General features: G+C 37.2%; 1 protein-coding gene across 1 annotated transcript; it reads left to right on the top strand.

Moving 5' to 3' along the window:
* The first annotated feature begins 4,002 nt into the window (after positions 1-4,002).
* LOC140990962 (uncharacterized) lies at positions 4,003-11,315 on the top strand. The gene is made up of 9 exons (XM_073460856.1): positions 4,003-4,241; positions 4,453-4,548; positions 7,793-7,837; positions 9,212-9,253; positions 9,453-9,572; positions 9,945-10,090; positions 10,158-10,305; positions 10,389-10,472; positions 11,077-11,315. Exons 2-9 carry the CDS (start codon positions 4,455-4,457, stop codon positions 11,112-11,114), a joined length of 717 nt encoding a protein of 238 aa, XP_073316957.1. The 5' UTR covers positions 4,003-4,241; positions 4,453-4,454; the 3' UTR covers positions 11,115-11,315.
* The last annotated feature ends 3,775 nt before the right edge of the window (positions 11,316-15,090 follow it).

The raw sequence follows: 15,090 nt of genomic DNA, 5'->3' as shown, positions 1-15,090 counted from the left end.
ATGTGATTGAAAAACTACCAATGCTCCCTACTGGATTGCATTATACACATATACGTCCCATTGAATCAAACATGGTAATTGATAATTCTTCAATATTAACCAATTGGCATGATCGATTAGGACATCCTGGTTCAACAATGATGCGAAGAATTATAGAAAATACACATGGTCATCCATTGAAAGACCAGAAGATCTTTCAGAATAATAAGTTTCAATGTAAAGCATGTTCTCTTGGAAAACTTATTATAAGACCATCACCAGCCAAAATCCAAACTGAATCACCAATGTTTCTTGAACGTATTCAGGGTGATATTTGTGGACCAATCCATCCACCATGTGGACCATTCAGATACTTTATGGTATTGATTGATGCCTCCAGCAGATGGTCACATGTATGTTTATTGTCAACTCGAAATGTTGCATTTGCAAGATTACTTGCTCAAATAATAAAATTGAGGAATCAATTTCCCGATTATACAATCAAGAAAATTAGACTTGATAATGCTGGTGAATTTACTTCCCAGACTTTCAATGATTATTGTATGTCTATGGGAATCATTGTTGAGCATCCTGTTGCTCATGTACATACTCAAAATGGATTGGCTGAATCATTGATTAAACGTCTGCAAATGATTGCTAGACCAATGATTATGAAAACAAAGCTCCCTATTTCTATATGGGGACATGCAATTTTACATGCTGCTTCATTAATTCGCATCAGACCAAGTGCATATCATAAATACTCCCCATTGCAGCTTGCATTTGGTAAAGAACCAGACATTTCTCATCTGAGAATTTTTGGATGTATGGTGTATGTGCCTATTGCACCACCTCAACGAAAGAAAATGGGACCTCAAAGAAAGATTGGAATTTATATTGGTTATGATAGTCCATCGATCATTCGATATCTTGAACCACAGACAGGCGACGTGTTCACAGCACGTTTTGCTGATTGTCATTTTAATGAGGAAATCTTCCCAATGTTAGGGGGAGAACAGAAACATACCGAAAAAGAAATTACATGGTATGTATCATCATTGTTACATCTGGATCCAAGAACAAAACAATGTGAAAAAGATGTACAGCAAATTGTGCACTTGCAAAGAATAGCAAATCAAATACCAGATGCATTTGCAGACACAAAAGGGGTAACTAAATCATATATACATGCTGCAAATGCCCCTGCTCGAATTGAAATTCCGAAGAAACAAATTGAAGATAGTCATGATGTCATTAAACGCCTGAAGCGTGGAAGGCCAGTTGGTTCCAAGGATAAAAATCCTCGAAAAAGAAAATTCATAGAGAAACACAATGATCACAAAATAGAGAATGATGTTCCTGAAGAAACACATAATGATCACAAAATAGAGAATGATGTTCCTGAAGAAACACATGATGATGAAAATGTTTTGTCAGAACCACAAACTGACGAGAATCATGAAATCTCTATCAATTATATTAATACTGGAAAAATATGGAACCGAAAAGATATAGAAGAAATTGATGATATATTTTCTTATAATGTGGCAATCGACATCATAAATGATAATGAAGATCATGAACCAAAATCTTTTGGTGAATGTAAAAATCGGCAGGATTGGATAAAATGGAAAGATGCCATCCAGGTTGAATTGGATTCGCTAAATAAACGTAATGTTTTTGGACCTATAGTCCTTACACCTGAAGGTGTAAAACCTGTTGGATACAAATGGGTTTTTATTCGAAAGCGAAATGAGAAAAATGAAATAGTAAGATATAAAGCTCGACTTGTTGCACAAGGTTTTTCTCAAAGGCCTGGAATTGATTATGAAGAAACGTATTCTCCTGTGATGGATGCAATTACGTTTCGGTATTTGATTAGCTTGGCAGTATCTGAAAATTTAGAAATGCGTCTTATGGATGTTGTTACAGCCTACTTATATGGATCACTTGATAGTAATATATATATGAAAATCCCTGAAGGATTTAAGATGCCTGAAGCACAAAGTTCAAAACCCAGAGAATGTTATTCTGTGAAATTACTAAGATCATTATATGGGTTGAAGCAATCCGGCAGAATGTGGTATAATAGGCTAAGTGATCACTTGATGAAAAAGGGATATGTAAATAATTCAATATGCCCTTGTGTTTTCATTAAGAAAACAACATCCGGATGCGTAATTATTGCTGTATATGTTGATGATTTAAACATCATTGGAACAAATAAGGAAATTCAAGAAGTTGTGTCATACTTGAAAGAAGAATTTGAAATGAAGGATCTTGGAAAAACCAAGTATTGTCTGGGTTTACAAATTGAACAAAAAGAATGTGGAATATTTGTTCACCAGACAAATTATACAGAAAAGATCCTTAAACGTTTTAATATGGACAAATCAAATCCTTTAAGTACTCCAATGGTTGTTAGATCATTAAACATAGAAAAGGATCCATTCCGTCCATGTGAAGATGATGAAGATATTCTTGGTCCAGAAGTACCATATCTAAGTGCTATCGGTGCCCTTATGTATCTTACAAATTGTACAAGGCCTGATATATCTTTTGCCGTAAATTTATTGGCAAGATTTAGCACATATCCAACAAAGAGACATTGGAACGGAATTAAACATATATTCCGTTATCTACGAGGAACGACAGACTTGGGACTTTTGTATTCAAAAGATGCTAATCCAAGTATAATTGGTTATGCCGATGCTGGATACTTATCTGATCCACACAAAGCACGTTCTCAAACTGGATATGTATTTACTCGTGGAGGCACTGCAATTTCTTGGCGTTCACAGAAACAAACACTTGTAACAACTTCATCAAATCATGCCGAGATTATTGCACTACATGAAGCAAGCCGTGAATGTGTGTGGTTAAAATCAATGACTCAACATATCCAAATCTCATGCGGATTATCATTCGACGAGAAGCCTGTGATACTATATGAAGATAATGCTGCATGTGTTGCTCAAATGAAAGAAGGATACATAAAAAGCGACAGAACTAAACATATTCCTCCTAAGTTCTTCGCATTCACCAAGGAGCTTGAGAAGAATAAATGTATTGATGTTCGTCACATTCAATCAAGTGAAAACTCATCAGATCTCTTCACAAAGGCACTTCCTACGACAATATTCAGAAAGCACATATATAATATTGGGATGCGCAATCTACGAAATTTGTGAAGAATTGTTCGTGTCAACATGAGGGGGAGTTTACGTGACTGCACTCTTTTTCCCTTACTATGGTTTTTATCCCAATGGGTTTTTCCTAGTAAGATTTTTAACAAACCAGTATAAAAACACGTAATGAAGACAATCATTATGATCATCATCACAAGGGGGAGTGTTGAAAAATAATATTTAAAATGTGTGTATTGAATATTTGAATGTTGAAAATTAGGTAAAATTAGGTGTTGAATATTGAAATTTGTGTGTGATGATGAAGGTAATGATGTAATTTAATTTTGGATTATTTGTAAAAATTTTCTATAAATAGATCTCTCATTTGTGAAGAAAATCACAATTGAGTTGAAAGAAAAATATTATAAAGTGTGTAGTGTGATAATTTTGAGAGTTTGAGATTTTTACTTTTTACCGTAAATTTTTACTTTTTCACAACAATCCTTACGATTAAAGTTATGACTAGTTATTCTAATATAATAATTATTATAGTAGTCAATTTTCATAAGGTTTTGTTGTTGCTTTTGAAAAGTTTAAATTTAAATTTAAACATATATATCAAGAAAAATTGAGTAAGATGCATGGGTATTAATTAAATAAATAAATAATATGAAGAAGATTGTTAATCTTTTTTCAGATATTATTATTATTATTATTATTATTGTTATTATTCAGTGTACAAATTTTGAATTTCCAAAATCAACAATCCCTTAAACTCAGCCGGCGGCGAAAACCCTTGACCACCGCTCACACCACCGGCCGACCTCACCCCGTATAAGCCGCCTCTTTGTACTTCATCTATTTTTTGGGTACATCAAAGTTCAGATTTTTTATGTACAACTTTAGTTTGTGTTATGATACAAGATCAATTTCATATTGTTTATTTGTTATTTGATCTGCTTTCCTAGGCTCAATTCGATTTTTCAGCTTTTATATGATTTTGGAGCTGGTTAGGCTCATTTGAAAGGTCGAATTTGATTCAAGCTCGACTGCTTGAGCTTAAAAGTTCCACCTTTTCATTTTGCTGACATTTTCTCAGTTGAGCTGAAACGAGCTGCGGAAATAATACAAACAGTAATTTATTTTCCTTTCATGATTTAGATTTGATCCCATCAAACTCATTCAATTCTGTTGGATTATATTTAGTTAAAGTAAATTCGACTGATAAAGATATTGTTTTTGTCAAACTTATTGCTAGTTCTTTGATATATGGTGGCATTCATTGGTAATATTATCAAATTTTGATTATCACTTGGACTGAAGTTTCCTTTTCTGTATGTTTCAGAAATGAATGTGGCTTCTCCGGTCCACGATGAAGGTCAAGGAGAGGATTTTCTGGATGAAAGCGATATCATTAATGAATATGATGTCGATGAAGAAGGTATATTGTAAGAATTGCCTGCTGTCATCCACTTTTTACAAAATAATGGGGTAGTCAGATTTAATTACATTGGTGATTCTAATAATTTCATGTTCTGATGAAATTTTTTAGGAATGGGTGTTAGAAGTCCTTTGGTTAAAACTTTTTACTTGTAGTAATTGGTGGCCATCCAATGTAGAGTATATTTAAGTTGGTGAATGATTTTCATATAAAAATTTTGTATGTTGAATGAAATTTTTTTTCTTTTATCAAAAAGCAAGGTTGTAAATAGCGGGAGGCGGTGGCGGGGCGGTCAGTGACCGCCTACCGCCTCGGTTGGGCACTGCCTAGACGGTTGAATTTTTTAAGTAATTTTTTTATAGATAATCATAAATAATCATGCAATAGATAATCATGCAATATACATAATCATAGATCATCATTTTTTTTAATGTAAAATGTGCAATTAAATAATGTTTAAGCACAAAGAAGCTTCATACAATATAATATCATTTAGATAAAACTAAGTTTAAATTTCAAAGTTTCAATCAATTATCCATCATTAGAACAAGTAGTAGACTAAACATAACTAATCTTCCAAATCATCTACATATGCACCATTTACTACATCCATGATTTTCTCATCATCGGACTCAAAATCGTTGACTAAGTTTTTAAAATTGTTGACTAGGTTTTTAAAATTGTTGATACAACTTAAAAATCTCGACTGTCCGCCTCGCTCGCCGCCTCGCCCCGCCTCCCCAACGCCGTATAGCTAGGACTGCCTAACACCCCCGCCTTATGCCTAGGCGGCCGCCTTGACCGCCATTTAGTGTTGGATCTCGGTTTTCTCGTGCCCAAAACGTAGCGGAAGTTTTAAAATTTTTATTTTATTTTGACAATCAAAATTATTTGGTACAATCGTATGGTTTTAATAAATAAACATACATAGGATGTTTAGTAATATACCTTTAGTGAATAATTTCACTTGGCTCCAACTAATCCGGAATTAGCGTACGTAGCTCTTGTTGTAATTCCCTACGAACTTTCTTCAAGAACTCCTAATCCGGTCCACTACTGGAATATTTATTCCTCTTCAAAATTGCACTAGTAATTTTTGAAGATATTTTGCGTTGAGATAAAACACTAAAAATCAACACAACTCTCAAACTTAGAGTGGTCAAATTTTTCTTGTTTTGAGAAGGATTTTTCGAGAGCTCCATGGAAGAGCCGAAAGTTTCCTCCTTTTTTTTTTTTCTTGGTTTTTCGGATGCAATCCTGTTGATGAGAATCCAATTCTCCACCGAATGCATGCCCCCATCTTAAGGATAAGAAAATCCTTATTTTAATACTAATAATTCATTTACTTAATTAATTAAATTAATTAAGTTAACGAAATATTCTTATTGAATACCAATCTCGATTTCCAAAAATCTTTCTCAAATGCATTCCATTAGAATAATAAAAATATTCTAATTACATTTCTAACCTTTCTTTTTACTTAATTAATCCAATTAATTAAGATAACTAAAGATTCTAAATCCATGCCATATTAAATACAATCTCGAATATTAATACATATATTTTGAGAATATCATGCATTAATATTATTTTGTTTTGTGTGCAAGTTTTTAAAATTATGGTATCATGAATATTTTCATATTGCATAAATCAATACCATATTTTATAAAACTTTAATAGGTTATATTTTAACTCAATTAAAATATAATTTAATTATTAAAGCCCATTTAAACTTTAATAAATTAGCATGGTGGGTTTACACTCTTACAAGCCCATGATCCATGCTCCCATTATATTAATATCATCATAATCCCGATCGACGATCCAACATCATCGATGTGACAATTTCAACTTATTTGTTATTATGATGCACACTTTAATTTCGAGAATGTCTAAATAAGACAGGTGCACTCCCTTTGACTGTCTTTAACAGTCAAGCTCTCAAAATTTCTATAAGCTTTTATAAACTTTATTTATAAGCTTATCGATTGATCATATCAAACTTATTTCTTATAAATTCAACTCATTGAATTTATTTTCTCAATGTTTTCTATAAATTCAACTCCTTGAATTTATTATCTCAACGGGAACAAGATAATCCAGTACTTGTGTGACCCTCAATGGTTCAGGGATATAGCTAGCCGTGGGTTCACAACTCTTTGTGATTCAGGAAAATTTTCTTTATTCGGGCTTACCCTAGTTAGCCTCATTCTTTTCATCAACACCTTAAACAAGAATGTCAAAACTCATTTCTGATTGCACCCATCGGATCATGGTAAGAGCGTCTAGTCGCATCGCCCCATGATCCNAAGGGCTCGTGCGGCGAGGCGAGCGTGGCGGGGGCGGTGAGGCGAGCGTGGCAGAGGGCAGGGCTGCTGGGGGCGAGGTTGCGCGTTGAGGGCTTAGGCGGGCGCTGAGCTCGAGCCAGGCGGTGTCTAAGGTGCACGTGAGAGCTGTTGGGCGAGACGGCGGCCGGAGCTGCGGGCGAAGGTGACAGTAGGGTGATTGTGAAGCGGCGCTAAGGTTAACGCGCAGGTGAAGCGTGGGCAGGGGAGAGCTGGTGAGTGAANAAGATTCCACGCACTATGTGAATCCCTGACTACAATGCACTGGCTCCTATATGTGTCGCAACTNTTTTCAAATCAAGATTGCGATTTGATTTGATATCTTTCTCTTCAAAGCAGGATTACGATTTGATTTGTTTCCAAATCTTTGGAGACTGACGAACAGCAGGAAAATTGCACGGCCTCACCCTTGCGATTGCTTGTTTCTGAAGAGCTTTTGGGGGCGTTGCCCCCAAACCCCCACGACCTGACCGGGCAGGTCGATCCCCGCGACCTGACCGGTCAGGTCGATCCCCGTAATTTTCGCTGTGGTAACATCATTCGTTAACGACAAACGAAATTAATTTTCCTGGCACGGTACGCCCTCATCGCCGATAAACCGAGGACATCACAATTAATCGAACTTTGAACCTACGATTCAGTTCGACTCGGGAGGGGGAGACTGGTGATACCCCATGGATGAGCCCCCCATGGATGAGCCCATCAAGATCCGGCCCATATCTAGGGCCCACAGGTAAAGGGCCCATGACANTAGAACACTGCCAAAAAGAGTATCGCAGACTGCCTTTTTCTTTGAAGTTGGCTTCTTTTTTAACAGTCCCACGTGTTCATCATGCCACTGTATTTGTTCCTAAATTTCTACTTCATTTTATTTGTAATTTAATTGCTTGCGATTTCAGAACTTCCAGATGCGGATGATGAAGGAGGCTCTGATGGAGAAGAAGGTGTCCATATTTGATATTGATACCCCATGGATGAGCCCCCCATGGATGAGCCCATCAAGATCCGGCCCATATCTAGGGCCCACAGGTAAAGGGCCCATGACAAGCCCAGGCATCCCCCTATAAATACCAGGTTTGAGCGTTCAGTTGGATTATTCACTATATTGTTTTCAGCAGCACCCTTAGCTGCCCTCCTCATATATCCTCAGTCTCTGACTTGAGCGTCGGAGGGGCTACGCCAGGACACCCTCCTGGCCCCCTTCTAACGGTCTTATTCTTGATTTCAGGCTCAGGGTGATCTTAGAGCCCACGTCTGAACTAGTGACGCTCGTTGGGATCGGACCCGAAATTTCCCGTGAGTATCACTTGGCGCCGTCTGTGGGAAAACTTGAGTTGAGACGTAGAGATGGTAGGCAGGAAAGGAAGTAGAAGAGCTACCTCAGCATCATCGCGTCCTCAAAGGGGACCCGAACAGTCTCATGTTGAGACAAGACATGAACAACCGCGTCTTGAGACGAGACAGGAACAACCTCGTCAAGAGACAAGAACCGAGCAGCCCCTTCACGAGACAAGGGTCGAGCAAACCCGTCCCAATGAGAACGTGGGGAACTTGACCCTGGAGCAGTTGGGCCAATTTATCACCCGGACAGTGGATGAGGCCATGAAAAGGAATCAAGAGTCTGTGTTTGTAGAGGAACAGGCCGCTCGTCAGGAACGTGAGGAAAATGTTGAAGTCCACCAGAGCAGGGTGGAGGAGACGCAACCCCTCCCAACTGGGGAGATTAGTGAGATGGGGGAGATGTGGAAAGAGATACGGAGGTTGAGGGAGCAGGTAGGAAGCAGAGCGCCGGTACCCAAGAGAAGAAGCCCTTTTTCACTAGCCATCTTGGAGGAAGGGCTTCCTCCGAATTTCCGACAATCTAACATTGGTGAGTATGACGNCCCTTGAGTATCAGATATTAAATAATATATCACTAATACTTTTTTTTATTTGTCCCCAATATGCATGCAAGATATTCGTAATCTGTTTAATGCGAACTTGTTTTTCTGATTTATTGAGTGAATGAAAGAGTGCACAAGGTGGAATAGAAACACTGAAGAGCTGTGTTTTTCCTACTTACAATATCAATTCAGTGATAATCTGTTTGAAGCACCGAATTAGGAAAAAATGAATTGTAAAAAGTTCTAGTTGGACTATGAATTCATTTCGTAAAATGACAACTTTAGGGACTGCTGGTAAATAGTGTGATGGCATGAGAGCGCTCTTTGTGGTACATTTATAGAACTTTTTTTATATATATAAATGAGTTTATATCTCAAATTATTTTCTAGTACATTTGTCTTTTATCTTACCCTGTTGTGCAATTATGGTTGCAGATGTTGTTGATGATTCAATACACATATTTACGGGTCATACAGGTGCACCGTGTCTTTTTCTGCTTACCAATAGTGTTTCATATTTCTTTTATTAATTCCACATATTTAATTGTTATGCAGATTAAGCACTATGTTTTCTGGTTTTGAATGCTATTTCAGTTAATGAGGCCAATATAATGTGTTAGTTTCTTTGTATTAATTCTTCTAACGGAGATTTAGATATTTGTTCCTTTGCTTCTAGGTGAACTATACACCGCTGCATGCAGTCCAACGGATCCTACATTGGTTGCTACTGGCGGTGGCGATGATAAAGGATTCTTATGGAAGATCAATCAAGGAGACTGGAGTTTTGCATTAGAAGGTATGTAATTGAGAGTTTCTGAAACCAAAAAAATAAAAGTGTTTTTGAACATTTGTTGGTTCATGGGATCTTTCCAAATTTGTGTATGGTGTCAAACAATCTAATAAACGACTTATGAATTTCAAGAATTTTAAGTGTGTCACTATAAAAATCCTTGGTTTGCAAACTTGAAGTCTAATGAAGGATTATGATAAACAGATTACTTGTGTAAATTGCTTGAACATTGAAATAAAAAGCATGAATAAGATCAATGTTACTTGTTTCTTCTCAAATGAATACAACGGCATTATTAGTTAATAAGTTATCATGACCCCTACCAGTTGATTGCATTCTACTCCCTTGTGTTTGAGGATCCCAAACGTCCTTGTGCAGGTCACCAGGACTCCGTATCTTGTTTAGCTTTTAGTCTAGATGGAAAGTTACTTGCATCTGGAGGCTTGGATGGAGTTGTTAAAATATGGGACACAGCTAGCGGAGACTTAAGATGCACACTTGAAGGTCCTACAGGGAACATTGAGGTGATATTCAAACTTATGATTGTGAATTATTTCTTTGTATATGTTGTCTGAACTGGAAATTGTACAGTGGGTCAGGTGGCATCCAAAAGGACATTTGATCTTAGCTGGTTCTGACGAATCTTCTGTGTGGATGTGGAATGCTGACAAGGCTGCTTTTTTGAATGTTTTCACCGGGCATGGGAGTAGTGTAACTTGTGGTGATTTTACTCCTGATGGTATTGATCTTTAGTGCTTTCTTTTGGTGACTATTATATTATTTCAAAAATCCTCATTTATAACCAACACTTACTTTCTGAAGGTAAAGTAATATGTAGTGGTTCCGATGATGCAACAATGAGAGTTTGGAATCCTAGAACAGGTGAAATCATCCATGTTGTCCGAGGTATGGCACTGAGTTTGTCTTTGCAAATATCTCTAATATTATGTTGTAAGCTGTTTGGTTGAGCTTCATGCATGTTCAAGTCATGATCCATTCTTCAGAAACTCCTTATGTGCAATAATGTGAAAAGATCCGTCCATGAGAGCATCCAAGTATCAGGACATAGATGGGAAGCAATTAAGATTAACGTTGTAAGTTTGAAATCTGCAATTAATAAGAAGGCGTCAATTTGGTATTTTATGTTCGTATTGTGTCATTTTTCTCAGCGTCATGTAATGTTCAGTCGCAGATTGGGTTGTAGTTTCTCAGGGTGATGATACTGTAATAGATAAGAAATTATCAGTAAAAAGTTATTTTCTTGGTGATGATGCATTCACAGAATAAGAGTATTCAAGTAGAATAAAAGGTGGATTTTGGCAGTCCTTTTATTTTGGAGGGGGTTTCTTGAGGTGCCTTTGAGGCAGTGAAATTTGGTTAGATCTAGTCTTGATCCCACACTAATCACATCCATCTCTAACAAGCATATTCCTATGTATTTGGATCAAATCTCCCCATGATTCTTTCGTGGGTGATCGTTGCAAGGGCTTATCTGAGTCCTTTTTGGCAGGATGGAGTCACTTGTTTGCTTTGGCTAGCTGGTTCTAGATTTATGGCCACAGGCTGCGTCGATGGGAAAGTTCGAATATGGGATAGTCTCTCCGGAAACTGTGCAAGAATATTATGTGGACACACAGGTCCAATTCAGTCGATTGACAAATCTTCTAATGGAGATTTCTTGGTAGCTGTTTCAATCGATGGAACTGCTAGAGTGTTCGAGGTCGCTGAATTCAGATAAAAAAATCAATTCAGGTTAGCTTAAGTTCGATTTCCTAGAGTGGTAGTACTGATCCAGTGGTCATAATGAGCCAAACATACTTGTGGAAGCACATGTAAAAAATGATTTGGCTCCCTTTTGTGTCGTCGGATCCAGTCGAGGTATTACCTCAGCTACCATCGAATGAACCCCCTTTAGTTTATTTTAGATAGAAATTCTTGGGCTCTTGTTTGAGTTAAAGCGAGTTGTGCATTTGCTTCAAAGATTTATGATACTTTGATAGCCTTTGATTTTGATATATTTCATATAGGAATACGCTGTATATATATGATCATAATTATTATAACCATATTGAAATTTATATATATAAACAAAGTTTTTGCCATATTATGAAAAATTATTTATTGTTATTAATATATTTACCTATCACATTAAATATTTGAAAACAAATATAAAATAAATATGTAATTAAATGTGAAGTATTTTCAATTTCTTTTTTAAAACTTCAAAAGACTTCACATTTGAATTTGATGTCACTTGAAAATATAAACTATATTTAAGTGTTTATATTTATTGTGTCATTTCATTTAATTTGGACTATGATTTTGAATTTTGTGTTATTTTTATATATTTAGTTATCACCACTCTCTATCATATTAAATAAATATACTTTTTTATATGATATTACGTTTTTCAACTTTTAAAAGAGTGTGTCTTGGATTTTGGTTTGTTGATTATCCATAAATTGATATTATTATTATTATTATTATTATTATTATTTCAGTATAAATATTTTTAAATTTGTTTAAAAAAATTAATCAAAATTTATTCATCTAACAAAAATAAAAATTTGACTTTTTAAAAATATTTAATTTAAAATTAAATTTGTTAGAAAAAATAATTTATGATTTTTAAAATATAATTTTTTTTATTAGTTACAGTTTCATTCAGTCAAGATAAAGAAGTCAATTTAACGACAAAATATCGTTATCTTCATTTAAGCGTTATCTCAAATTATATAAATATTTTTTTTATATAATTGTTTCTCATGAAAATTGCGGGGCGTGCCAGGCACGTGATCGTGCCAAAGTTGTGAAATGATCCGACTCTTTTAATCAAACGCTGTAGATCTCGATTTGTTCATAAGTTTTAATTCTTTCGAAAATGGCTCAAAAAAGGAAACACAAAATGAGGAATATGATAAAATTAAAGGAGGAATCCATTAACAACATCAAACATAATTATGTTGTTATGAACTTGATCAACATTTTTACAAAGAATATTGATGAACATATGGAATATTTAGAAGACTTTGCTACTGGAACTAGAAATTGACATAAACAGACATAAAATTGACATAGAATTCTGCAGAGTTTTTGCTGTAGCTTTTTTGTGTTGATTTGTCGATGATCTCCTCTGGCTCTTTTCCTTGTTTTTGTCACATTCTGCACGGTAGTTTGGGCTCCTTTCCACGATCACTCCACGATCTTCCATCTTGGGTAATGGCTTAACTAGCCGCAACGTTCTTTTACCAGGCCAACTGCAACTCCACTGGGCTTTATCTGTTGGGCTTTTGCTTATGGGCTTCTGAAATATTTTTAGGCACAACAATTGTCCCTCGTAGCCAATTTGGCCAGTGGGAAAATTTGGCTACATTGGTTATTTTATAGCGTGACCCTCTTCTCTAAGGTTCCTAAATGACCCCAAATAACAACTCGGCTACTGGGATGATAAATTATACAAAGATGAGCTAATCGCTGAAAGACACTCCTTGAGCATTTCGATTCTTCTGGTGTCCATCAAAATGAGCTTCACAAATATAATCCCTTCACAATAAAAGATCCTAGTTTATCCTCACTTCCCTTTCAAATCTCGTTCTCCACCCTCCATTCCTCGATCTCCGCAACAAATCCCCAAAACCCCACAGACTCCCTTCCTTCTCCCCTTCGATCACTTCCTAGCAATACCCCTACGCCGGAAAATAGAAACGCTGCTTCGCCTTGCCGTCCCTCGTTCCTCGATTTCGCCAACCGTTCGGACGACTTTAGTCGACTGCGAACCTCGGCCCGCGGCTTATTTTGCGCACCATCGAGGCCCCCCTTCCCCTGCGTGGCTTGTCTTTGTCGCAATATCCTTCGGGGTACACAAGATATCACTCACCCTTCTTCGGATTTTTCTCTTCGTGTGGCGTGAGTTTCCCTTCGCTAGGTTCTGATTCCTCCACTCGCTACTCACCAGCCGTGCAACTCCAGGAAACGGGAAGATTCTCAGGTTCCCTCCTTTAATTAATATGGTGGAATCAATTGGATGATGCTCTCTGTGTTTGTTCGAAAATTTACGTTGATGTATTGGAGCATACTTTGTGTTGCTATAGATTCTTGAGCACTCTTTGGTAACGATCCTTATACATTGGTGATTCCCTGTTACTTGTTATGTACGAAATTCCTATGTCACATGGTACTCTTTTTCTTCAGTGCCAAAGTTTCCTTCCATAGGGGTTTCCTGGTCTGAGATATGAAGTGGCTTGCGTGTCTTAACTTGCAGGGAAAACCATTGATCTTTCACTTGTGAGCACACGCTCTCCTACCCATCGAACCCAATCTCCTCCATCTGCTACTGGGATGTCTACTCCTGGGTATTTTCATCTTCATCTGAGTCTAGTTTGTTAAATCCCATTTTGCCTTATTTCGAATTTTATACCATTTGCAGGCCTTCGACGATCATTGATGACAACTCCACTCCGGTGGAAGTCTTTAATCACATCATTGACTCTTCCTACAGTCACATTTTTGTATCTACAGAGACCGCCAACATGCTGTTTCCCCTATCTACACTTGAGTCAAACGCTACATTGTTGAATCGTGTCGTTGCGCCCCCCTTTAAGTTTGCTAAATTTAAGTCTTCACCCCAGGAGAACGTCAATTAGAATGCATGGGTTGATAGATTGAAAAAATTCGATGGGAGCACCTGGCGAAAACAAGGCCTTTATCAATTCATTGAAATGTTCATCATTGACCAGACCTTTAATCTTGATCTCCTTGAGGGTGTCATTAGGGTGTGGGCGCCGCCATGTAATTCTTTTATACTCCCATGTGGCCCCATGTCTGTAACTTTACAGGATGTTTTGCAACTTACGAGCCTTACATTTATATGGAATGAATATGCTGAACTAGTGGACACTTCAGGCTTGCCCCAACTATCTGATCAATATTTGAACACGTCTTCGTATTCCCAGGTTATTCGCTGTTGGTGCGGGGTGAAACGAACCTCCCCCCACTAGTGATGAGCGCGTAGCTTTAATTTGGGTTTTAATATGCAAATATTTTTTTCCTTCTTCCGGCAAACCTACAATAGAATATCTTGCTCTTGCCAGGTCTTTGAGTGTTGGGCAGGTACACGGTTTGGGTGTGATGTTCCTGGGATCCCTTTACCATTGGTTGAATGTCGCTGTGAACGATGCACCCCTTTCTAAGCTCAATGGGGTTATGTGGATCCTCCAAATGTGGTTGTTTTCTTATTTTCCCGAGCTAAAATCACCACCGGGACCCCTTGCTGAGCGGTTATCGTGGAAGGAGCTCATGTCCTGTCAGAGTGACTTCACCGTTGCAGGGGTTTGTTCTTTTCTGCGATATCTCCCTTTCCGCTAGGACGGTCTACCTTCCTATTTCCTCCACAATTGCGGTCGAGGATTACCCTTGGATCGGACACATGATTGCCAACAAAAAAACTGATGTGTTAAAGATGTGCGCCCTACAATCCTCCATCCTAGTTTCTTAGTATATGATGGGACCTCCCCCCGCGACCAAA

Source organism: Primulina huaijiensis, chromosome 13 (assembly GCF_012295235.1).
Source record: "Primulina huaijiensis isolate GDHJ02 chromosome 13, ASM1229523v2, whole genome shotgun sequence".
Lineage (NCBI taxonomy): Eukaryota > Viridiplantae > Streptophyta > Magnoliopsida > Lamiales > Gesneriaceae > Primulina > Primulina huaijiensis.
The sequence above is the reverse complement of the archived record's forward strand: the minus strand, read 5'-3'. Positions and strand labels throughout refer to the sequence as shown.